We start from the raw sequence: 26,092 nt of genomic DNA, 5'->3' as shown, positions 1-26,092 counted from the left end.
CACAGTTTTCCTCTTTGATTTAATTTTATTATATAAATGTAAAAATGTTCATGTTTCAGAACTCAGAACAATATCAAAAACCACATTCAGAGAAGTTTCATTCCCATCCCAACCCCTGCCCATCCCCCATTCTCCCTACAGACAACACTTTTCATTGGCTTCCATGTTATTTTCCTTCATTTCTTTGGACAAAAAAATAAGCAAACACACGATGCATTCTTATTTCCCTCTCTCTTTACAAGAAAGGCAGCACACTATATATACTTTTCTGCACCTTGTGTTTTCCACTCTCTATTAATACATAGAGGTTGTCATTATTCTTTTTTTTATGGCCATATAATAGTTTATTGTGTGTAAGTACCTCATTTATTTAGTCAGTCTCCTACTGATGAACATTGGGTTGTTTCCATTCCTATGCTAGTGCCCCAAACACCACAGTTAATAACTTCATGCTGTTTTGGAAGTATATATTTAGGCTAAATTAATAGGTATGGAACTACTTGTCAAAGGTATTTTGTTAAATGTTACCAATTTTCTTTTCAAAGTGTTGTGCAATTTTGCACTCCTATCAGCAATATATGAGAGCACCTGTTTTCTTTATAGTCTTGCCAAAAAGAGCGTGTTGCCAAACTTGGATTTGTGCCAATCTGATAAGTAGGAAACATTATCTGTCAGGTTTTTTTTTTTAGAACAGTTTCCTTTTTTGATAAGCTTAATATAGATGCAATAGACTGCATAAATCTAAAGTGTAGAGCTTGAGAAATTTTACAAAGTGAAGAATTGGGTAGTCTCCACCAAGATCAAGTTATGGCACCCCAGAACTCTCCTTCAGCCCTTCCCAGTCACTTCCCTTCCACAAGGAATAGTGTATTTTAATTAGCCTTCACCCATTATAGTCAGTTGAACATCTTTTCATATGTTTAAGGACCATAGGACTTTCTCAGTTTTCTATAGCTAGTGATTCAGCCTTTTGTGTCTAATATAAGTTGCAGATATTTTTCTCTGCTATTTGTTGACATTATTTACTATTTTTTTTACAATGCAAAGGATTTTATATATTTTAAATCAGATTCCTTTTATTGCTTTTGGATTTTGTCATACTTAGAAAACCTTTCTCTACTCCCAGGTTATAAAAGAATTCTGTGATGATTTCTGTGATCCCTGTGTGATTTATTATGTTAACATTTAAATCTTTAACTCATTTGGAATTTATTCTTGTGTAGTATTTGTGAGATGTGAGGTATGGGTGCAGTTTTATCTTTTCCCAGTTGTTCTAACACAGTTGATTTTAAAGTCCTCAGTTGATTTAATCTTCCCCCAGTGATGTGAGATGCCACCATTATCATACGCCAGCTCCAGATATATGTGGGCCTACTTCAGCAGTCTATTCCATTGGGCTGTCTATCGATCCATGCACTTGTGTCACACTGCTTTAATTACAGACTTAATAGTGTTGCTTCATAATCTCATAGAACTTACTAAACCTCCCATTGAGTCCACCTTTTCCAGGGTTTTCCTAGATATTTGGATTTTTAAATTTTTCCATATGAAATTTAGAATTAACTTATTTAGCTTCAATGAAAACAACCTTTTTGGCACTTGGGGGAGACTGAGTTAAACTTAAATATCAACGTAGGAAGAACTGGTACCTATATGATGTTGTCATCCTATCCCCCCCAAAAAGTCTTTACATTTTTTTCAAATATCATTTTGTCTTTTTGAATATTTGAGGAGTGTTTAAAATTTTTCCTATATAGATTTTACACATTTTCTTTGAATTTATTCCTAGGTAGTTTGTCTTTTGTTGTTTTTGCTGTTGCTGTTGTAAATGAGAACTTCTGTTCAGTTATTGCTAGCAGATTATTGTTTGTATATATTAAGACTATTGATTTTTTTAATTGAGTTATAGTCAGTTTACAATGTTGCATCAATTTCTAGTGTACAGCACGATTTTTCAGTCATACATGAATATACATATATTCATTTTCATATTCTTTTTCACCATGAGCTACTACAAGATCTTGAATATATTTCCCTGTCCTATACAGTATAAACTTGTTTATCTATTCTATGTATACCTGTCAGTATCTACAAATCTCGAAACTCCCAGTCTGTCCCTTCCCACCCCCCTCTTCCCTGGCAACCACAAGCTTGTATTCTATAAGACTGTTGATTTTTCATGTTAATTTTATATCCAGCTACCTTCCTGAATTCTCTTACTGTTTGAATTAGTTTTATTTTTTAGGCCTTTTATGTATTCCATGTATACTGCATCCATATAATTGCCAGAGATAGTTTTTATCTCTTCTTTTCTAATTCTTGTGTCTCTGAATATTTTATCTCTCTGATTATATAGGCCAATAAATCCAACACAATATTAAATAAAATGAATATAATGGACATCTCTGCCTTCGAGTTTAGTGGGAAAGGGGCTATCCTTTCAATATTAAGCAGAATTAAGAACTATACAGATTTCATCATGTTAAGGAAGCATCCATCCGTTCTTATTGAATGCTTTGTATCAGGAATGTTTATTGAATTTTATCATCTGCCTTTCATAGATATTTATGGATCCTCTAAAATTGAATCATCCTTGCATTCCTGGAATAAACCTCACTCGATCATAATGTATTCATTTTTTTAATGTGCTGTTGGGTTCAGTCTGCTATTTGGGAATCTCTAATCAATGACTGTATCAATTTTCACAAATGACATTGCTTAGCAATAATTTAACAGATACATATTTCTCTTGTATATATCTATACCATAATTTGCTTCAGTAGTTCCCTACTCTTGACCACTTAGATTATTTCCAGTTTGTTAGGATTAACAGTGCTGAATACAATTTGAGATAAACTTTTTTGCCCTTCTGTGTTTATACCCCTATGAAAAATTTATAGCCTAGAATTGTTGGATCAAAGGAAATTCCTGTTTTATATTTTATGAGGTACTACTGTTTCCCAAAAAGGAACAGTGGAATTTTTAACTGAGTGTATAGCTTCATTAATTTCTTCACATTAGAAAAGGTACTAAAAGTTTGCCCTACTACAAGGAAACAGGAAAAAATTTTTCTGTCTAGTTTTCCTGCCTCAGGATAAGGTTTCCAGATGGCATGAAAAGCACTGTAGAGGAACTAAGGTCAAGGAATCAAGGTTCCCAGTCTACCACTGGCAAGCTGTGTGATCGTAATTTTAATCTCCCTGTTTCTTTTACATAAAGAGAGAATAAAATTTTGAAACTCACAGATTATTATGAAGATGGCTTGAGATAATGGATATGAAATTGTTATATAAATACAAGGATTTATAGCTTTGAGGGAAAGTCTGATTACAGTTGTGTTTACTATAATCAGTTAATGTTTAACAAGTAAACTACTCATTTAACTTGTACATGTTAAGACGTGGATCTACTATGTAACAAAGAAGGGTTAATTCATTCAGATGAGATGAAAAGATGAAGGAGAGAACATTCCTGAGTGCTAAAGTAGACCCCTTTTTAGAAGACCCAGCAGGCATTCCTGCTCCTCCTCTCTCATCTGCCTCTCAATATAGAGGTTGAAAAAGTATTTTCATCCACTCATTTTCTTAGTCTTCTTTGAAGCCAGGGGTATCATTGGTTCTGGCCTTGGAGACCTAAAGGGAATGTGGGGAGAGAGAATCTTCTGGAATTTTCTTTTAAAAAAGAAGAGCGCCTCTGTTCCACTCCACTTCCTTCATTTCCTGTCTTTGAACATGGCTGGGTGAGAACATAATGCTTGGAGTGGAGGCAGCCATGAGGCAACAAGTCAGCATGCCCTCTTGCAATTATGAGCCATCATTCTAAGAATGGCATTCTAAGATGGATGGAGAGGAACTGGGAGCCCTGAGGAAACTGTTGAGTCAAACCTAGGAACACGTATCATCAGAATTCTGAGGTAAACAACAAACATCCTTATAATTTAAACCTCTGATAGTCAAATTTTCTGCAGCAGCAAGCACCCTAAGTGAAATAAGTAAAAACCAACACTTGATAGGTATTACCTATTGGATTCCTTATAACAAGTCTATGAGAACCTTCTCTTCCAGAACAAGCAGGGTCCAAGGATTTGGTTAATCCTAGAACTCAAAGTACCAGAGTCCGGCCTGGGCATAGATGAACCCAAACAGCTATTGCCTTTACAGCCAAGAGGCAATTGTTTTTCTGTCCTGAATTGGGGTAGCCGGAGGGGGGGGGTGGAAACAGTCTAAGGCAGAGGTTACAGACTGGCAAATTCAGCCAGCTGACATGTTATTAGCTTTTTTTCTTTTTTTTTTAACAGATGAGAAAATATGAGGCTTAGAGCATAAATGAGTAGTAAATAATGGTGCGAGGATCAGACCCAATGTGTGATCTCCAACCAGACTTACTCTAATTCGCCAATACCACGCTCTTTGCCTCCTTCCACAGGGGAAAGGCATGATTCTTCCCATCCACGTAGAACTACTTGGCCATCTAAGATATATTAAATTACAGAAAAGGGAGTGGACAAATATATTGTGATTACAAAAGTGCTCTGGCTTTTATGGAAGAAATTGGACAAATTTTGGATTTGTTTAATATGCAATATAATAGATTAGTAATGCATGCCAGCTCTCTGACTCTTAGCAGGAAGAATTGAGCTGCGGCCACTTGACATTCTGGAGTATACCAAGATTGAGTTACACCCTACAGTAATCATGAGACATAAAAGAAAAACACTATTTCAAAATTGTCATGTTAGACACCAACTCATCATGCAGACTGATGCCAACCACATACAACAAAAGGAAAATTAAATTACTTGAGAATGCAGCCTGAGGAAAAGTAAAATCAAAAAATAATTGTGTGTGCAATTTAAGAAGCTGTAAGGTGATGGGCCTCCACTACTTGGATTCTAGTTCAAAAGAAGAAAAGGGTGCTCACGAAATTGAAGAGAATTTTTTTTCCCAAAAAAATGTATCTGGATGAATATTGGCAATGTGTAGGCATATATTCTTTCATCTGATGGAAGATAATAAAAAAAACTTCTCATGAGGCAGTAGTTCAAGCTGGCTTCCCCCCCCACCCCCCATCACCACTAAAAGAAACAACCTCATTAGGACTGAGATACCTTGTTGGCAGTGATTTCTAGAAATTCCTATCAGGAGGTATTAAGGAGGCTAGGAGGGGACAGGGAGGGTCAGGTTCACACAGTCAGCACTATGCCTTCCACAGAAATGTATCAGTCCTCCCCATGATGACATATAAACACACACACCCTTCCAGCTAAGAGTTAACAAAACAAAAATATAAATCTTATTTTTACTTTCACTGGGATTTAGGAGGATACTGCATTTAAGAAAAACAGAATTAATGTATGACCACAAGGATCACTTTCCAATGAAAAACATGATCATCAAAATTAAAAATGCAGCAGAGAAGGACTGGTATGAGTTCTTCTTTGTATGTTTGGTAGAATTCCCTGGTGAAGCCATCTGGTCCTGGACTTTTATTTGTAGGGAGGTTTTTTTATTGCTAATTTGATTTCATTTCTAGTGATCAGTTTATTCAAGTGGTCAGTTTCTTCTTGATTCAGTCTTGGTGAACTGTATGAGTCCAGAAACTTGTCCATTTCCTCTAGGTTATATCCAATTTGGTTCCATATAGTTTTTCATAATATTCTTGTGTGATATTCTGTATTCCTATGTTATTTGTTGTAATTTCTCTACTTTCCTTTCTTATTTTGCTTATTTGTGCTCTCTCTTTTTTCTTCTTTATGAGTTTGGCCAAAGGTTTGGAAAACTGGACAGCAGCATGTAAATCAGTGAAGCTAGAACACTCCCTTACACCATACACAAAAATAAACTCAAAATAGATCAAAGACTTAAACATAAGACAAGATACAACAGACCTCCTAGAAGAAAATATAGGCAAAACATTATCTTACATACATCTCAAAAATGTTCTCCTAGGGCAGTCTACCCAAGCAATAGAAATAAAAGCAAGAATAAACAAATGGGACCTAATTAAACTTACAAGCTTCTGCACAGCAAAGGAAACCATAAGTAAAACAAAATGACAACCTACAGAATGGAAGAAAATTTTTGCAAATGATGAAACCGACAAAGGCTTGATCTCCAGAATATATAAGCAACTCATATAACATAATAAGACAAAAATAAACAACCCAATCCAAAAATGGGCAGAAGACCTAAACAAGCAATTCTCCAAGGAAGAAACACAAATGATCAATAGACACGTGAAAAAATGCTCAATATCACTAATTATCAGAGAAATGCAAATCAAAACTACGATGAGGTTATCACCTCACACCAGTCAGAATGGCCATCATTCAAAAGTCCACAAATGACAGATGCTGGAGAGGCTGTGGAGAAAAAGGAACCCTCCTACACTGCTGGTGGGAATGCAGTTTGGTGCAGCCACTGTGGAAAACAGTATGGAGATTCCTCAAAAGACTAGGAATAGACTTACCATATGACCCAGGAATCCCGCTCCTGGGCATATATCCAGAAGGGACCCTACTTCAGGATGACACCTGCACCCCAATGTTCATAGCAGCATTATTTACAATAGCCAAGACATGGAGACAGCCTAAATGTCCATCAATGGATGACTGGATAAAGAAGAAGTGGTATATTTATACAATGGAATACTACTCAGCCATAAAAACCGACAACGTAACGCCATTTGCAGCAACATGGATGTCCGTGGAGATTGTCATTCCAAGTGAAGTAAGCCAGAAAGAGAAAGAAAAGTACCATATGAGATCGCTCATATGTGGAATCTAAAAAAATTTTTTTAAAGAACATAAATACAAAATAGAAACAGACTTATAGACATAGAATATAAACTTGTGGTTGCCAAGGGGGAGGGGGGTGAGAAGAGATAGACTGGGAGTTTAAAATTTGTAGATACTTACCGGTATATGCAGAATAGATAAACAAGATTATACTTTATAGCACAGGGAAATATATACAAGATCTCATGGTAGCTCACAGCAAAAAAAATGTGACAACTGAATATATGTATGTTCATGTATAACTGAAAAATTGTGCTCTATACTGGAATTTGACACAACATTGTAAAATGACTGTAACTCAATAAAAAAATGTTAAAAAAAAATGCAGCAGAGGCAGTGCAGAGCAGACCAACTATGGGGAAACAAAGAACAGAAACAGTGAGTTAAAAGGTATGATGCCAGAGCTCAAGGGAAAAAAATAGTGATGAAAAGATAAGAAATGTGGAGGACAGATGTAAGAGAACCAGAACATGTAAGCAGAGAGATATTCTACAAGGAACAGAGAGAAGACAGAGTACCAAACCTCCAGAAATTTCCCTACAGCTGAGCATTAACCAGATGTCACTAAAGTTCCAGGATAATGAAAACAACCTACAAAGACTTGGGCAGAAAAAAAATTGTTAAAACTAAACCAAAATTACTTTGGTATCAGACTTCTCTTCTAGAGTTCTAAATGCCATTTAAAAATTTAAGCAAAAATGCTGGTATTATCCAATGAATTGTACACACTTGAAAATTATCATCACGTAAAACAGCAGTAAGTAAAAGTTCTCCCACATTCAAAATCTCTGCAAGTATACCACCACAGCAGCGCCCTCTCTGAGGAAAATTAATTGAATATATTCTCTAGCCGACTGAAATATGAATCAAAAAAAAGGATTCAGGTGCATATGAATATAAACATAAAAGAAATTACAGTGGATAATAAAAGGAGTGAAATAATTTATGCTTCTTTTTTAACAGAGGACCTTGTGGCAAAGCTACTTAGCAGTTGTACAAACACACATTATAAAAATTCCTCCGTGTTTTAACGAGTGAAGAAGCTGACCTTTTAGAGGCTTGACTCAGCATGGTGAAGGAAGGAAAGACGAGAAACCATCCAAACACTTTAAATTCTTTTCCACATACCGAGTGGGACCTAAGTAAATACTTGAACTTTACAAAAGAATCCGTGTTCTGGCACCAGAAAAGTGGATCCCAGCCTTCACTCTCCAACTCCTTAAGGAGGACTGCGTCTTCATGAGGGTGGCTTCTCTGAGGCCCCAGGGGTTAACTGGACAACACCTGGTGCTGGGCTGTAAGGAGAATCACTGTCCAAAATACAGATGTGTGTGTGTGTGTGTGTGTGTGTGTGTGTGTGTGTGTGTGTGTGTGACAAAGGGGACAGTAGAGGGCTGGATTCAGAAACAGAGGACTCCCACATCCAAAAGAAACTTGTAAATCACATCTGAACACAGCACCCCGTGTGGCAGCTCAGCGAATATTAAATCTGAGGTCGATTTTCTTCCCAGCATCCTTTGCTCCCAAAAGTGTGAGCTGGTAGCATTTCCACTGGTCCACTGCCCTGTTTCTCCTAAGATGAGAGCTTCTATCTTCCTGGGCTTTCTCTACCTTTATTGCCTCTGCCTTCCAATTGCCACCAGGGCTTCTCAGCCAAGAGTTGTCCTGTGAATTCTGAAGCAGGTGCTGTTCCCACTTGACTTTAACCAGCTCAGATAGCTTCATGGTGCTCCGGGCATCTTCCTTAAAGGAATGTCTGCCTTTCCCAGCCTGGAATCCTGGGCCATCAGCTTCTTGGTGAGACACTGAATAATAGGCCTTATGATTTTAGAGGATGTACACTAAGGTGTCTCAGTAAGGGACTGCAGGGAATGTTTTAGTGCCTTTGGGATTGATGCAGATAGTCTTGCTCACCACAGTCTTCCCTGCAAGTATTACCAAGGAACCTCAGAGGTCTTGGATCTAACATGGCTGCTCTTGGATGCCATGCCAACTAGTCTAGTGGTTCATGATGCCTCATATAGTCTTCATAAGTTACATCTCACCTGTGGCTGACTAGGCTACATCAGACCTAGGAACCGACAGACCCTTTGGCCCTGTACCACCATTCTCCCATCTGCCAACATCTTTCTTGGCAACTTCTGAGATGCTCCAGAGCAGGAGATTCTGTGGGTTCTATGATCTGAATGTTTTTATCTCCCCAAAATTCATGCTGAAAACCTAATGCCCAAGGTAAGCATTAGGAGTGATGCTTTTGGCAAGTGATAAGGTCATGAGGATGGAGCCTTCATGAATGGGATTAGTGCCCTTATAAAAGAGACCCCAGAGAGCTGGCTGGCCCCTTCCACCATGTGAAGATAAAATGAGAAGTCTGAAACCCAGAAAAGAATCCTCATCTAATCATGCTGGCCCCCTGATTTCAGTCTCCCCACATCCAGACTATGAGAGATAAATTTCTGTTGTTTATAACCCACCGAGTCTCTGGTATTTGTCACAGCAGACCATACAGTGTAAGACACTGGGAGAGCTTGGGTTACTTTGGTGTCTCTTCCAGGGTGGCTGTCGCTCAGGGGCAGAGCACACACTCTGGACCTTTCCCAGTAGACCTAACTCTAGCCACAACAAAAGCACCTTCTGTGAAGGGGCAGGGGTCATCCAAGGCACTGCAGCCTTTCTGTCCAGGGAACCTGCTTCTTCTGCTTGGAGGCCACTTGTCCCAGGAGTTTCTCCTTTCTTTGGAAAGTCTGCGGGCAGTGTAGGCACCCTGCCAGGGGTATGATTCTTCAGATGGCCTCTCCATTCAAGAGGCACTGCTTCTAAAGGGAACCACTGGTGCTGGGGAAACTTCCAATGCCCAAATTGAGGGAAATTCTCCAAACCCAAGACTGAGGCAGGAGAAACACTGAAAAGACAGTGTTTGATGAGCAAAGAGCTGGGAGTAGCTCATGGATGAAAGGAACAGTGGGGGATCCTTTGGTCATGGCATGCCCTCCTACCTGTACTGGAGTGTACACTTCACTACAACCCCACTTAAAAACTTTTCAAAATATGGGTAGGCAGTGTAATGTAATTCTCAGAAGTTATTCCTACCAAAGAAGATATATGATGTAAAATGTACATGAATAATAAACCATAAAACCATTACACAAATCCATTAATTTACTGTTAAAAATGTAATTCCTAGGAAAAAAAGATGGACAATACAAATATCAATTATTGGGAAGAAAAGGGGATATCAATAGATAAGGTGAAGTTGTTTAAGAGTTAAGAGAATGTTATATCAAACTTACTATGATGATAAATCTAATCTTGATGAACTAAAATACTCTCTAGGAAAAATAAATAACCAAAACTGTGTCAGAATTAAGCAGAAAGTTAAGTGGGTCAATTACCAGAGGAAAAATCCTTACAGTGACCTAGTGAGATCTTAGATCTTTGATCTTAAAAAGAGACCAAAGAGTTACTTCTTCAAAAGGAATTGAGTCCAAATGGTTTCATGAATCAGTTTTTTCCAACCTCAAGGCTGTAGAGCATAAAGAAATATAGAAAGCTTGCCAATTCTTTTACAAAGCTATGAAAACTCTGACATTAAGAAATAGAAAGCATAAAAACATAAGCTACAGATCAAGCTAAATTATGACTGTGAATTAAAAACAAATAATAAGTAAAATAGTAGCATATCAAATCAAGCAGACTGTTCAAAGAATAATACATAATAATAAATTAGAAATTATTTCAGGAATGCAAAGATGGTTTAATATCAGGCAGTCTATTAGTACAAATCACTAGGTTGGGGAAGTTTAAGATCCATCATGAATAGAATAAATTCTTTATAATATAGGTCAGAAAAATATTTAATGAACATGGTAGAGTATTTTTGTTAAACCAGCAGCCTGTTGGAGACTTAACTGTGACAAACTACAGGCATTTACATTAGAGTGAGAGTCATGACAAGGGGCTGTGACATCACTGCATGTATGTCATTTTGCCCTTCAGTTTCTTGTTTATCATATTTGAAATCACTAAAAATAATTAGACTCCTTATAGGTGTGAGTGTGGGAAGCATGAGTCTTCATATTCTGCCAGCTGAAATATCAGTTGGAAAAACCTTCCTGAAAAGCAAAGTTATCAAAAATGTATTAATGTGCAAATCCCTTTTCTATCATTCTCTTATCCAGGAATTTGTCCAAAATATTTTTAAAGTGGTACACATATAATTGCATACAACATACAAGGTTATACATGTAGTTATTTATACTAGTGAAAAATAGAGGAGAAAGAAACATAACTGTCCCATAATAAAGGACTGCTTACAGAAACTCTGTTCTTCCATTAGCTAGAGTACCATGCAGTCATGAAAAATGATTCTGGTAAAGATTACTTAGTGGCGCATAAGATATATGCACAACATTTTGTTAAATTTTAAAAATCACATTGCATATTTCCATTTTAATTTTAGAATTGTATATACAGAAATAGAAATAAAAATCCAGAAGCACCCTATCAGGGTCATTAATCCTGGACAATAAGATTATGAGAGATCTTTCCTCTCTCTATTTTGCTCTTCTCTGTTATCTAGATATCCCACCATGAATATGTATAATGCTAGTCATCCAAACGCCATAAAAATGGTATTTATTCATTTAACATACATTTACTGAGACTTACCATGTGGCAAACACTTCTAGGAGCTGGGCTTTGGATAGTAAACCAGATGGATCAAGTTCTCCTGTCACTCCAGGGAAGAGAGACAGCCAAACACCAGACAGATGAACTGACAAGACAGTGTCACTCAGTGACAGTGTCCTGAGGAAAACAGAATGAGAGGTGATGGAGGGTGGCCTGTAGGGCGGGCCTTGTTGGACAGTCACAGAAGGCCCCTCTGAGGAGGTGATGAGCTGAGATCTGAATGAGGAGAAGCCAGCAGTTCAAAGACGATAGAAAGATGATAAACTTAGTCAGTATGGATGAGCTTACACAATATTGTTAAATTGAAAAAAAGCCCATTATGAAACAGTATGAGCTGCAGAATATAAATTGTGCATCTAGAAATCGCCTAAGATATTTAGATGATGTTACGCGTAGTCATAGTGGTTTGGCAATTATGGATAATTTTAACTTTTTTTTCTCTTTGCATATCTGTATTTTAGATACCCTTTGATAATGAATATGTGTTATCATTGTTACTCATTCCCTTATTCAAAAAAATTAAGTCAGACCTGTTCTATGGTGATGGAGATACAGCAACAACCAGAGAAAAATCCCTGACCCTATGGAGTTTTACTTTGGGTGAAAGGAGGCAGAGGAGATGAGGGAATAGACTTTAAATCTGTAAACTAAATTAAATAGTATGTTAACAAAATATTAGTAAAAATATTAAATAGTAGGTAAGTATCTTGAACATAAAAGGCAGTGAAGCAGGGTGTATGCAGATGTGGAGAGGAGGGACAGTCTAATTTGGAAGTGGGCCATGCAGCTTTGTAGGGAAAAGACTTTCACGGCAGAGAAAACAACAACACAAGTGCCAAAGGGGTACACATGCTGAGGCTGTGAGCTGGAGTGAGTGAGCTGGTGAAGAGGTGATGACGGATGTATGATGAAGAGGCCAGAGACAAGGTGTTGGGGGGATGGGGGAGCAGACCCCACAGGGTGGTCAGGTCCTGGCAAAAAATTTACTCTGAGAGACAGAAAGGCATGGGAGGGTTCTGAGCAGACAACTGACACTTGCAACAATTTTTAGCAGAATCACTTGGACTGCTATGTTAAGAACAGACCAAAGGGAGCAAGGGCAGAAGTAGAGGGACCTGTTAGGAGGCCACTTCAAAAACTGCAGGCAAGAATGATGAAGGTCTGGACCAGTATGACAGCAAAGGTGCGGTCAGATTCTGGTCCACTAGTCTGGATCTCTATCAAAATTAGAATCAATAGGGTTTGTGTATGGATTACTTGTTGTCAGTGGGAGAAAAAGAAATCAAGAATGACTCTTAAGGGTTCATTCTGACCAACTGGAGTTGCTATTAGCTGAGATAAAGAAAACTGCAAGAGGAATCCCACTCCTGGGCACATATCTGGAGGAAACGCTAATTCAAAAAAGATACATGCACCCCAGTGTTCACAGCTGCACTATTTCCACTAGCCAAGACATGGAAACAACCTAAATGTCTATCAATGGATGACTGGGTAAAGAAGATATAGGAATACTACTCAGCCATAAAAAAGAATAAAATAATGCCATTTGCAGCAACATGAGTGGACCTGGAGATTGTCATACTAAGTGAAGCCAAAAAGAGAAAGAAAAATACCGTATGATATCACTTATATGTGGAATCTAAAATTTTAAAAAATGAGAAAAATGAACTTATTTACAAAACAGAAACAGACTCTCAGACATAGGAGATAAAGACATAGGACATGGTTATCAGGGGGCAAAAGGTGAGGTGGAGGGATAAATCCAGAGTTCAGGATTTGCATATGTACACTACTATATACAAAATAAATAGCAAGGTCCTAATGTATAGCACAGGGAACTACACTGAATATTTTGTGATCGCCTATTATGAAAAGGAATATATATAAATTATATATATATAACTGAATCACTATGCTGTACACCAGAAACTAACACAACATTGTAAACCAGCTATACTTCAATTTTAAACTTCAAGAGGAATACCTTTGTTTACGTGCGGAGGAGGCATTCGTTTTAGACATGCTGAGTTTGAAGTCACTATTAGAGATCCAAATGAAGAACTCAGCCAAGCAGTGGGATATATGGGTGCAGAGTTCAGGATAGAGCCCTAGGCTGGAGGTGGACGCGCGGGAGTCCTTCATGGAAAGATGGCTTTGGAAGCCATGATCTAGATGAGATTGCAAAAGAGGGGTCTAGACGGAAGAGTAAAGGGATGGAGAGCCTGAGCCCTGGAACATTCCACCATTAATGATCCAGGAGAAGAGGAGGAAGAGCAAAGGAGACAGAGAAGGAAAGAAAATGAGGGGGAGGGAGGGAAACTAGAAGAGTGTGGTGTTCTGAAAGCCACGTGAAGAAAGTACATCAAGATGGAGGAAATGACCAACAGTAAAATGAGGACTGATAGAGGATCACTTGATTAACAATGTGGCACGTCCTGCTCTTGACCAGAGCCGTTTCAGTAGAGTTGTGATGGTGAAAGTTTGATTGGATGGGGTCCAAGAGAGCATGGGAGGACAGAAATTGGAGTTAGCGAGAGCTATGCTTTAAATAGAAGGGGAGAATGGGGTTTCAGTTAGTAAGATCAAGAGAAGAATTTTTTTTTCTTTAAAGCTGGGTAAAATAAAATAAATTATAAAGGGGGAAAATAGAAGATTTTTACTGGAATTGGGGAAATATAAGCCTATCGCATTTATTCCAGGAAAAACAAACCACTAATTGGTGGAATATTTTCAGATCTTTGGGCACTTTGCCCCTGACCATCATCTTTGAGGTCAGAATCAGGAAGAAACAGTTCAAGGTTAATGGAGAGAAGAAAGATGTTTTCAAAGCAGTATGGCGACCACCTCTGGCTTCTATTTATGAGTTAGTCTTATATCTCACCGGTCCTTTTACTTTCCTGGGCTTATCTTCCTTGGGACTTCTTTTTCTTCACTTCTTACTTCTTCCACATCCCAGCATCAACCCTTTGAAATCCAGGGTCAGTAGACCCACAGAATTAAGACTCTTAAAGCAAACTTTATCTGCTTCCAAGAAAACCTCTTTCTTGAAGAAAAACTCAGTATTGCAAATCAGCATGGTTTTTTTTTTTTTTTTCGAGGATCAAAATGCCACAAAGCAGTCAGACTTCCTGAGCTAATAAAATGAAAATACTGGCTCCAGCCATCCAAGATCAAGAGGAGGGGATAAGGGCAAAGGAATAATTCTCCTGAAATTCTGAAAGTCATAATTTCTTAAGATGAAAGCCCCATGCAAAATAGGGCTTGAGATCAAATAAATTTGTTGAATATTTCATACTAATTTACCTCCCCAGCTGCACAGACACATTCCGAAGATTGTCAATGATGTTACCCTGAGAAATAAGAGAAAAAAGGAAAAAATGTAACCTGACCTTCCTTCTCCCCTCATTAAACAATTTAGTCTCAAGGCATTAGGCAGGGCCAAGCAAGGTAGGTGTCTGCATGGCCTGGCCTGGGGTGCAGAGCCCAAGTGGAAGGGCAGAGCCCCACAGGAAGGCATCCATGTGGGGAGAGGGTATCATACCAACGCCTGATTGGTTACCTACTGTAATTGAATAACGGGAGCCAGTTTTCTCACTTCTGAAAAAGGAGTTGCAAAAATGAACAGGAGAAAAAGAAAAAAAAAAAAAAAGAGGACACTAACGAACTCATCTACAAAACAGAAACAGGCTCGCAGACATATTAAACAATCTCATGTTTACCGGGGGTAAGGGGGTGGGAAGGGATAAATTTGGGAGTTTGAGATTTCCCAATGTTAGCCACTATATGTAAAAATAGATTAAAAACAAATTTCTTCCGTATAGCACAGGGAACTATATTCAATATCTTGTAATATATTTTAATGAAAAGGAATATATGTATGTATATACATAACTGGGACATTGTGCTGTACAACAGAAATTGACACATTGTAACTGACTATACTTCAGTTTAAAAAAAAAGAACGGGAGAAAACTAGAATGATTCATGTGATGGTGGATTCGAATTAGAGGTATTGGTAGAAATATCTCTATGTATTAGAACTGGAAGCTTAAAAATAAATGCAGATGTAAATGTATGTATGTGTGTGTGTGTGTGTGTGTGTGTGTGAATGAGTGAGTGACTGCATGTGTGTGTGTGTGTGTGTGTGTATTCAAACCTATATCTTCTTACTTTGTCCAGTGAGAAGGTCTGGAAGCAGCACAACCCAATAGACATGGGCACAACTAGAGCAGGGACCTTGGCTTCCAAATATTATTCTCCAGGAAAAGTAACCAGAGCCTCTTGAGAAATGGTTTATTCCAAGACTCTGGCAGGGAAAGCACAGATGATGTTGGAATATCTTGCCAGAAAGCAAGAAAGTGCTCAAAGAATAAGAGAGACATGTCAAAAGAACATAGAAGCCAACTTGAAGAGGTTCCCACTGGCCAGATCTGGGACAATGGGAATGTCAAACAAACAATGAGAGCAAATGTGATCCAATGAGAATCCTTGAGTCTGTGCTGATATAAATAAGTGAATACAGAATGAAGAATGGCTATGTACAGTTCTTAAAATATCTCCTTCTAAAATGCTTACTAATTACAAAGTTTCAAAGTGCCACTTCACACTGAAGAATTTTTGCAAACTTCAGATAATCAAGTGATCAAAGTAAACATCCAGATGCAGTAAGAACAGTCTTACCCTGTGATGTTCCAACCACAGGTGAATTACCTAAATCTAATTATGAGGAAACATCAGACAAACCCAAATCAAGGAATTCTACCATATAACTGGCCTGTCATCTTCAAAAGTATTGAAGTACAAGAAAGAACGAGGGACTGTTCCAAACAGAAAGAGATTCAAAAGACATGACACCTAAATGCAATGCTTGACTATAAACTGGGTCCTTCTGCTATAAAGAACATAAAAAGCACAACTAGCAAAATCTGAATGAAACCTGAATTTCAGATGGCAGAAATGAGCACATGTTAATTTCCTGATTTTTATGGTTGTGTTGCAGTTAACACAGGAGAACTTCCTTGTTCATAGGAAATACCTACTGAAGTATCAAGTTGGCAACTCACTCTCAAAGTTTCAGGGGGGAAAAATGTCTATGGACTGTAATTGAAAGTTTTCTGTAAGTGTAAAATAGTTTCAAAATAAAATTATATATTTGGAGAGGAAAAAAACCCTTATCCTGATTCTCAAACACTTGCGCCTTGAAGTTGCCTACTGTGACAACATCCATTGGAGTTAATCTTCCACAGCAGATCCTTGGAGGGGCACTTCTGCAAACAGTCCGATTCAACCCCTTAGTATTATGGGGGCGTCCACCGAGAGAAGAGCCTTCTGAGTCTGGAGCCGTAAGTTTGGAGCCAAAGCATTTCAAGGCAGCCCTTCTCTTCTCTACACATGAACACAGACTTAGAAGAAAGAAAGGAGAAGGAAGAAAAAGAACTCTGAATTTATCTACACAAAGGGACAAGTTGAGAAAAAATTTAGAATCTATGTCAAGTTTCATTGCATCTTAGTAGAAACAGGAATCAGCCTAAATTATAATCAAAGTGCAATGAATGCTCTTACGGTATCATTTAACCTTATCTGTACCTAGTTCTTAAGGAAGAAGTCCTAAATATTATTTAGTATAAACACTGTAGATATCATTAAAATCAAATTTAAAAATGAAAAACACTGACGTTCCGAGAAGTGAAGGACCTTGTGGTGAAGCCAGGATTAGAAGCCATGTTTGGCAGCCCACGATGTCTAAATGGCTGCCCGTGCTCTCTCCACTACCCTGGGTGGTTTTCTCTAAGAATAGAGAAGAGACATTTCTCTGTTCTCCAAGAAATAGGATGCTCTGGGAAAACTGAGACAGATGAGCTGATCATACCAGAATAAGAATCCACTTGCCACTCCATTTAAAACATAGTTTTCTTTTCATCTTTTACCAAAAAAAAACAAACAACAGCAACAAAAAACCCCCACACATGTAGGATTGATTGGCAGTTGAATAATCTTCTAAGATATATCCCTAACTTACCAATCATATATTCTTTTAAGCCTCTCTTCTCACTTTGCATCAGCAACTTCATTAATTCCAACTCCTAATCCACTAGTTTGTAAATGGGAGCAGTAAATTACTGGTAACCTAACAAAATTCATTCAGTATCTACATTGCTTCTCCCATAAAGTTCACTGTATTACTGAAATGTAAAATAATCTTGTTTTCCCTTTGGTCTTCCAAATGTAATACTTACAAGTTTACAGGAAAGACGGTTGGAACCAGAAAACAAAACAGTATCAATTACTAATATTTCCCATTCTCTGCTAAGGCTTGTCTTATCTGAAGCTTGTAAAGTTTGTTAATCTTTTCCATCATCTCAGGGAGAAGAAAGCCTGGAAAATCCTAGTCATTCCACAGTAACTATCAGTGGGATTTTCCATAACTATCTGGATGTAAAATAAAAATCTTAAGAAGTTGATCCAATTCTAAAACTTACTTCTCCACTTACTAATAAATATGAAGAGACAACACATCCATATTTTCTTCAAATAACATCTGGTATCTTGGCCAGCCTGCTAATACCTGAAAAAGTTTCTGAGTTTGTTCCAACAAATCTACATTTCAAGAGCTTAAAAATGTGTTTATGCACTAAACATTCTTTTCACCATCTGACTTAGGGCCAAAGATGGGACTGGGAGGCAGAACCTTGCCAGGAAATTGGAAGGAAGGGAATAAAATTGTCTTCTCAGAGCTAAACTGTGAAATCAACACGATACATCAGGACAGAGAAATGAGAAATCACCACATAGGGACAAAAAAGCTTCCAGGCCAGCAAGATTTGGCTGTGACTCTACTAAAGATGCAAGACACTGTGACAACATCTAAAGACTAAACTAATCGATCATGGAGTCATAGAAGAAGAAAGGTGGCTAAGACAAACTGAGCAATACCCTCCAAGACTCCATGCAGAGTGGAGGGAGCCTGGACCAGCAGCATTGTGGAAGCATAAAGTCAGCGACAAGGCATCTCTATGGTGAAATGAGTGCATCACTTTATCTTCATCTGATTACCCTGGGCTGGCCTGTCTTATGCATGATGGAGAGCACAACATTGAGTGTACAGCCTGGCCTAGAGCAGGCAATCATTAGACCCCATGAACCTGCTTGCAGCCTCCTGATTATAATTGGGCTCTCTGCAGAGTTCTGCCTACAGGGAGAGAATGACCTAGTCGATTTGAGAATTCTGGCCCCCTTGCCCGCTATAGCACTCACTGAAATAGATAGCGTAGCATCTGAGCTCGCTCACTCCTCCTCAGCTCCCTTGAATGTGCTGCCGGATCAAGTTTCTGAGCCTGCAGGGCAGGCAGCATGGCTCTGTGCCAAGGCAAGTTCACCGGGATGGCGATGATGGTGGGGACGAGGACCACTGGGGCCACATGCTGAGTACCTTCTGCCCATACTGTGTGCTTTACATACTTGAACTCATTTCATCCCCGTAACAAGGCAGTAAGTTAGGCATTAGTAGTATTCTCATTGATTACCCAAAGACCCAGATTAGGAATCTGGATTCAGACACAGATTTGTCTGACTCAAAAGCCATTAAATTGTGAAAATACTACCTTGGGGTGGCAGGGACGAACATTATCCTTCTCCTGGCCACTCTCTGTGTCAGCAGTGTGCTTTGGGCCATTCCAGTCCATCTTCGACACGAGTGTTTATCAGTATGCCACTACTGCACAAGGCTTCACGGCAATGCACACAGAGAGCAGCACTTGACTCTTAATCAGAAGTGCAGAAAGCCAAACCCCATCTCAGGGGACAGTATCGCCATCTACTCCATGCCATCAGCACCATTAGCTTCAGAAGCCAAAAATGACTCTTCCCTCCCCCTCAGCACCCTGCAACATACCATCTAATCTTTTGCACCTCCTCCAGTAACCCTCTTCAGTATCCTCAGTACTTCCCTAATGCATCCCGGCCACTTCTCCCCATCACCATTTCCACTCCCCATTTTCACCTGGATATCTCTATAGATGTTTTGGCTTCTTCTCTTGTTCTTCTTTATTCTCAATGATACATCCTGTACTCTTTATAAAGCCCAATCATGGCAGTCCACTGTTCAAATATCCTCCCATAGACCCCCAACATCCCACCATACTCCATGCTTCCATCTAACAGTGGTTGGCCTGCAGTTCTTGGAATAGACTCGGCCTTGTCTGCGGCAGGATGTCCTGGAATACACCCACATCCCCCTGGACCAGTCTTCCCTCCACACCATCTCTAGTCAGCTCGTACGAAGGCTCTGGGACTCGCTAATGTTTCACCTCCTCCAAGAAGCCTGGGTCAGATGCCCGCCTGAGATGCTCTCACACACCAAGTTCATCCCTCACCCCACCAGATGGAACTTTTCTTTACCTGACTCCACCCCTGAACTATGACCTCCCTGAAGCCCAGGACCTACTCTGATTATACACAATGCCTGAAATGAAAAAAACACATGTTGAATGAATGAACAAACGAACAAGAGCCTGGTACATCGCAGATGTCAGAATCCACTCAACTTCCTCAAGTCCCTGCTCTGTGATCTTGAGGAAGTTGTTTCATCTCCTTGGACCTCAGATGCTCTGTCTGTAAAATGGAGATCATAAAACCTGCATTGTCAAGTTGTTGTGAGATTCAAACTAAATCCTATTTTATGTGGACCATCCTCAACACCATGCCTGGTACAAAATCAGTACTCGCATCTTGTTTTTTGCTATTATTATTACAAAGTCCTTGGAGCCCTAACCGAGAACATTTGTGTCCTTGAAAGGCCTCACAGATGTTCCCAGTCCCCCATGATGACTCGGCTGCTCCAGGCCTCCTCAGCACTCAGTTTACATCACATAACGCACTATCTGGCACTCTTGAATATACAGCTTTGAAAGGTCCTAGCACTTTTGTGCTGCCTTCAAGATACCTAATCCTTCAGCAGAGGCTTTTAGGTGAAATGATACGAAATTTGCCCCCATATTACTGCCCACGAGAGCCTTAAACCTTGGACATTCACATGCCACTTCCTGGGAGGCCAGCATAACCCTGGGAGGAACACACAGGGAGAAACAGGAACAGGGAGTTGACAGGTGGTGATCCCAAAATAGAAATCAGGTCTTGAGAGGGGTCAGAAGCAAAAGGAGGTCTCAGAAAGAGGGTGTCCTTTGTCACAACAGATGTGGAAAGGTGAATTATGACTAGTGGGTAAAAAAAACATTGTGGCATAACCCCTCTGTCGAATATTGTGCAGCCATTAAAAATAGGGGCCAACTAATAAAATGGCAAATAAGAATACATACGAGATCATGTTATATAAAAATGATACAGATAATACAGGCTTTTTGACAGTATGTAAAACTTGCTTAAAAGAAAACTGAAGGGAGTAAACCAAAATTTTAACTGTTGTGACAGGGTGATGAGTTTGTTTTCTTTGATTCCACATACCTTTTGCAGCGTTGTCACATTTCTTTAAAATGTAAAATAATAGAAACAATTCTCGAAAATATATATATTTTGCGTGCCTCCCTCGCAGATGGCTCCTGGAAGAGGTATTGGAGAAGGCAGTCCCTAGGCTGAAGGGGACACCAAGAGCCACGAGGCTGACTCAGCAGCATTCGAACGAGGGCGAACCCAGGCCTGGGGACGCCCGGACGGTTTTTTTTTTTTTTTTTCTTGCCGGCCACCGCCTGGCTGGGTATCACTGAGTGTCCGCTGGCAGGCCGCCTTCGGTGGGCCCAGCGCACCACCCAGCCCCCGACTGTGCTGTCCCCCAGCGATCCTCTTGGCGAAGTTTCAATATGATGGGAGGGAGGTGCCGCGAGCGGCTGGAAACCCCGCGCCCCCGCGCAGCCCCCGCGACCTCGCCCTCCCCGGGCCGCCCCCGCCGCGCCACCCGCACCCCGCGTACCTCTTGCAGGGGATCAGCGCCTTCTTCTCGTCCAGCACTCGCACGCGCTGGTTAAGCCCGTCGTAGGAGAGCAGGGCTCGGCTGTTGCGCCCGGTGCTCTGCCGGTACAGCACCTGGCGCCCCTCCCACTGCTGTGGCGCCTGGCACGGGCCCTGAGCCCCCGGGGAGCCCCCGGCCCCCAGTGCCGTCGCCCCCGGGCCGTCAAGACTGCCCAGCGCCCAGACCCAGAGGCTGCCCAGCAGCCAGGCGCCCAGGGCCCCTCGGGCCACGCGGAGAGGAGCGCGCCCCGGCATCGCGGTCCGCCGCGCCCGCCGCCCCCGAGGCCCAGCCCGAACCAAAGGGGGCGCTGAGCAGCCTTGGCGCAGCGCGGTCTGGGCGCGGGCGGCGGCGCGGGGCTCCCTCGTCCTGTTGCCGGAGTGCGGTCTCGGTCAAGTCGCCGCCGGTCCGGGCGGCGGCCTTTACCGCGGTCGGAATCTGAACGCTTTAGGCCAGAGAGCTGGGATCGTGGCCTCGGGAAAGCTCCGATGAATCGTGCGGGAGCCGTTTCTGCCTGGGCCGCTGCCCGCTGCAGCTTGTTTTCACTTGCTCTCTGCTGCCAACAGGAAATGCAGTGGCAGTGGTGCCACTAGCATCCTGAAGGGCATCCGCGTTTTAAAAGGGGGGAAGGGTGGTGGTACGATGTGAAGGGATTTGTTTCTTGGCTAACTTGAGTGTTCAGCAGGTAGGACAAACTCAAGGTCAAGGTCGGTAAAGCAAGGCTGCTGCACATGCTGTGCCCCACAGACCTTGTCCCTTTGTCAAAATTGCCACCTTATAACTCCAAATTAAAAATAGAAGGATCCCTTCCTGAAGAAACGACACTAGCCATTCCTCGTGGCCGTTTGGCAGCCCACAATCCCAGTATTGAGCCTGGGGGACTAGAAAATAGGCCCTTGCGTTTGAGCTGAGGACTCAGGGACTTGCCTCGAGGCCACATTTGCAGTGAGACTGCTCTCCTCACCCATCACCTGACAGTACCACAGGCCGAGAGGTCTGTGTGTCTGGGAGTTTAGGATCAAGAACAAGGTTCATTGGGTATATGGTATATGTTTGTGCAATGTTAGGATCTGTAATATGGAATCAAGAAAAAAAAAGAAGCAACTTTTTTAAGACCCTTGGTTTCCAAGTTTATAGCATCTCTTCACTTGATCTGCATGTCAAGGGTGAGGAAGAGTGAGGCAGGTGAAAGGAGAAGAGGGCATTCCTGGATAAGAGACAAATGTGTGGACAGGAGAAAATGAGTGTGATGCTGGGGTTCAGGTATGAGGCAGAGGGTGGTCTGGAGCCAGATCACTCAGGGCCTTGAACACCGTTTTAAGGACTTGTTACTAATATGGAGTGTTGTTGGAGCCATCCATAAATGTAAAGCCAGGTAGGGGCATCATCAGGTCTAGGAAGCTCACCCAGATTAGGGAGAATGGCAGGACCAGGCAGAGAGCATGACCCAGGCAAGAGATACTGTCTGAGCTAAGGCTGTGGTTGAGGAGATGCAGAGGGTAGAAGACCTGGGAACTAGAGAGAAGGATTTAGACTTAGAGGAAGAGGTTTCTGGTTTGGCCCCTGGGAGTTCAGTCCCAAGTGAGAGAAGAAGACAAACTCAGTTTCGGATTGGCTGATTTTGAGCTGACCCCGGGATATACAGATGGAAATACCCAGGGGACAGTTGGATAACACTTCCAGAGAGCAGCAGGGCTAGGGTTCTGAATTTGGAAGCCATTGACTGAAGCCAGAGAGGAGAGGAGAACAGTGATTTTCCACCCAGGGTGACTTTGTCCCCCAGGGGACAGTTGGTAATATCTAGACATTTTTGATGATCACAGTGGAGTGAGGGGGTAAGCTATCAATGGCATCTAGTGGGAGGAGACCAGAGATACTACTATACTCCCCACAGTGTTCAGGACAGCCCCCCTCCTCTCCCAATGAAGAATTTTCGAGCCCCACTGTCAGTAGTGCAGAGTCTGAGAAACCCTGGAACAGCACACAGTGGGAAGAAGGCTGAGGACGGAGCCCTAGAGAACTCCAGATGTGGGAAGGACGGGCAGAGAAGCAGGCCCTTGAGGAGACTGTACAGGAGCCACCAAAGAGAAGCCACTGACAGAGGAGCTTCCCCAGTTACACAAGCTTTTGGCAACTCAGTATCAAGTAATGGACTGAGTGCTAATGCAGGGCAAGAAGAGGGAGGCTGGCTGACAGACTTTCCAGATGAATCCCTCGCAGCTGCCAGCCCCACCCAAACACTAAGGATAAACTACTGACAGACCCAATGGGATAAGCAAAGAGCTATATGGATAAAGGGTTCTTTTTTTTTCAACTTTATTTTTTTAATTGAAGTATAGTTGATTTACAATGTTGTGTTCCTGGTGTACAGTATAGGGATTCAGCTACAAATATATTTTTTTCATATTCTTTTTCATGTGTATTACAAGCTACTGAATGTAGTTCCCTGTGCTATACAGTAGGACCTTGCTGTTTAGCTATTTTATATATGGTAGTTTGTGCCTGCTAACCCCAAACTCCTAATTTATCCCTCCCCGCCTCTTTCCCCCTGGTAACCATAAGTTTGTTTTCTGTCTGTGAGTCTCTTTCTGTTTTGTAGTTAAGTTCATTTGTATCATTCTTTGAGAGTCCACATATAAGTGATATCATATGATATTTGCCTTTCTGTCTGACTTATTTCACTTAGTATGACAGTCTCCAGGTGCATCCATGTTGCTGAAAATGGCATTATTTCATTCTTTTTTATGGCTGAGTAGTATTCCATTGTGTTTTGTGTGTGTGTATAACACATTTTCTTATCCAGTCATCTGTTGATGGACGATGGAGAAGGGCTCTTAACTTCTCACCCTTTCTTGAAGGACACACCGTCTGAGAACATCAGGGAAGCACCTGAAATGTGGTTTGGTACTTGCATAGCTAAACTGTGAAGCAAGTTCAAACTGGCTGCAGACATCTGAGCCCTCCTCAAGTTGGCCTTCCTCATCTAACTCCTATAAAAAGGGCTGGGAGTTTAGCTCTTTCTCAGAACTCTGTCTTCTTCCCTGGTAGGAACTTGGGCTGAAAATCTTTTTCACTAAGCCAGGCGTGTAGACCCATTGGACTTTACTGCTGGAAATGGCTTGAGATCTCATCGGACCTATCCCCCTTTGCTTGATATTTCACCAGCTTTCATTGGCATCTTTGAAGCTTGATATCTGTTCTACAGAAAACTGGAATACCTGTCTAGATTGGCCTGGCTGTATTTGGACACCCAGGGCTTCCCATAAATAGAATCAGATTCCTCCAGTGAATCCTGAAATGTATTTGTCTCATTTACCCTTTCAACCTGCTGTGTTTGATTCATGTTCTTCCCCCCAAATAAGAATGCATTTAAAGCGCTTAGCACCAACCCTAGCCCCTTGCACAGGCTCAATAAATGTCAGCTGTATTAAAGTTCCTTGGGCTATTTTAACCCTCAGTCCTGATCAGGATCAAAACTGAACTAACTTTGTGAATTTAAGCTTTGGAGAGGGGAAAAAAAAAAACCTGTCTGCCTTAAGTTCAGATTTCCAATTAAACTATGGCTTTAAAAATTAACATTCAGATAATATGTTTACATATTCTAATACCCTAAGAAAATATCATATACCAGAAATCTTACTGCCCGAAGATTGATGTCCACTTAGAACAGTAAAGCCTCCCTTTTCTGTGGATAATTGAGTCAGCAGTTGATTCTACTACCTCTTCCTAATAAAAATTAAGAGAAAAGAGAAAACAAAATGTACATCATCGCTCTCCATGGTACACAGCTTTCTCACTTAAATAAGTTTCCAAGTAATTCAAATACCAAGATTTTAGATTGCCAAGTTGAAAATCTCTTGGCATGAAGGAGGAAAAAAATCTTTCAGATTGTGGTGTCCAAAGTTTTCTTTATTTTCTGCTGGGTTTCATTTGTGTTGGGGAGTGGAGTAGGGAATTAGGAGAAGGAAGGGGCCTGTTGGTAGATGGAAGACATTTCTCAAACTAGAAGATGATTTTACACCTTCAGGCAGTTCGATTCCTGGAACAGGTACAGATCAAATGCCATCCTGGAAAAACTTGAGCCCAAATGAATGTCTACTAGCCACAACGATAGCAACAAAAACAAACGCCATGTAACTCCCGGCGGGGTAAGAGTGGTTTGTTTATATAACGTGTCCACCCTGCTGCAACCAGGACTGCACTTTCCCCAGTCCCACACAAGCCTCACTGCTCGGCGATTCTCACGCCCCCTACTGGAGAAAGCAAGTATGTTTCAGAGTTCGAAGTTCACAATTGCCTCCAACTCTACACTTGCGGAATTCACAAAGAAGGCTCAAAGTTCGGCTTTGACTCAAAAGACCGTCTATCCTTCTCTTGAAATCTTCTCTTGCACCCTATTGGATCCGGTGTCCAAAACGACTGCCAGAGGTTCCTTTTCTTGGTCTCAAGAAAAAGGACTGGCCAGACTAAAAAGGAGGGACTTTGGGGGAATGCAGGATTCCAGCCCTGGGCTGCGGCCCGGAGGAGATGATGTCACTTCTTTTGCACAGAGAGGGCTGGGGGTGGGGCTGCCGAGGGGGAGCCCGCGCCGCTCCTGCAGCTGCCAAGGGAGCGTTCCGGGCCCACGTCAGGGGAGGTGGCGGGATAAA

At 41.1% G+C, this 26,092-nt stretch overlaps 1 protein-coding gene across 1 annotated transcript in view; it reads right to left on the bottom strand.

The window, feature by feature from the left end:
- The window catches only part of EPDR1 (ependymin related 1), a 30,240-nt gene extending 8,238 nt beyond the window's left edge, over nt 1-22,002 (bottom strand). Inside the window, exon 1 of the mRNA XM_032484249.1 lies at nt 21,408-22,002. Within this exon, the coding sequence (XP_032340140.1) occupies nt 21,408-21,700 (293 nt within the window). The 5' untranslated portion in view covers nt 21,701-22,002. The remainder of the gene's footprint in view (nt 1-21,407) is intronic.
- Nucleotides 22,003-26,092: the final 4,090 nt, after the last annotated feature.

Source organism: Camelus ferus, chromosome 7 (assembly GCF_009834535.1).
Source record: "Camelus ferus isolate YT-003-E chromosome 7, BCGSAC_Cfer_1.0, whole genome shotgun sequence".
Classification (NCBI taxonomy): domain Eukaryota; kingdom Metazoa; phylum Chordata; class Mammalia; order Artiodactyla; family Camelidae; genus Camelus; species Camelus ferus.
The sequence above is the reverse complement of the archived record's forward strand: the minus strand, read 5'-3'. Positions and strand labels throughout refer to the sequence as shown.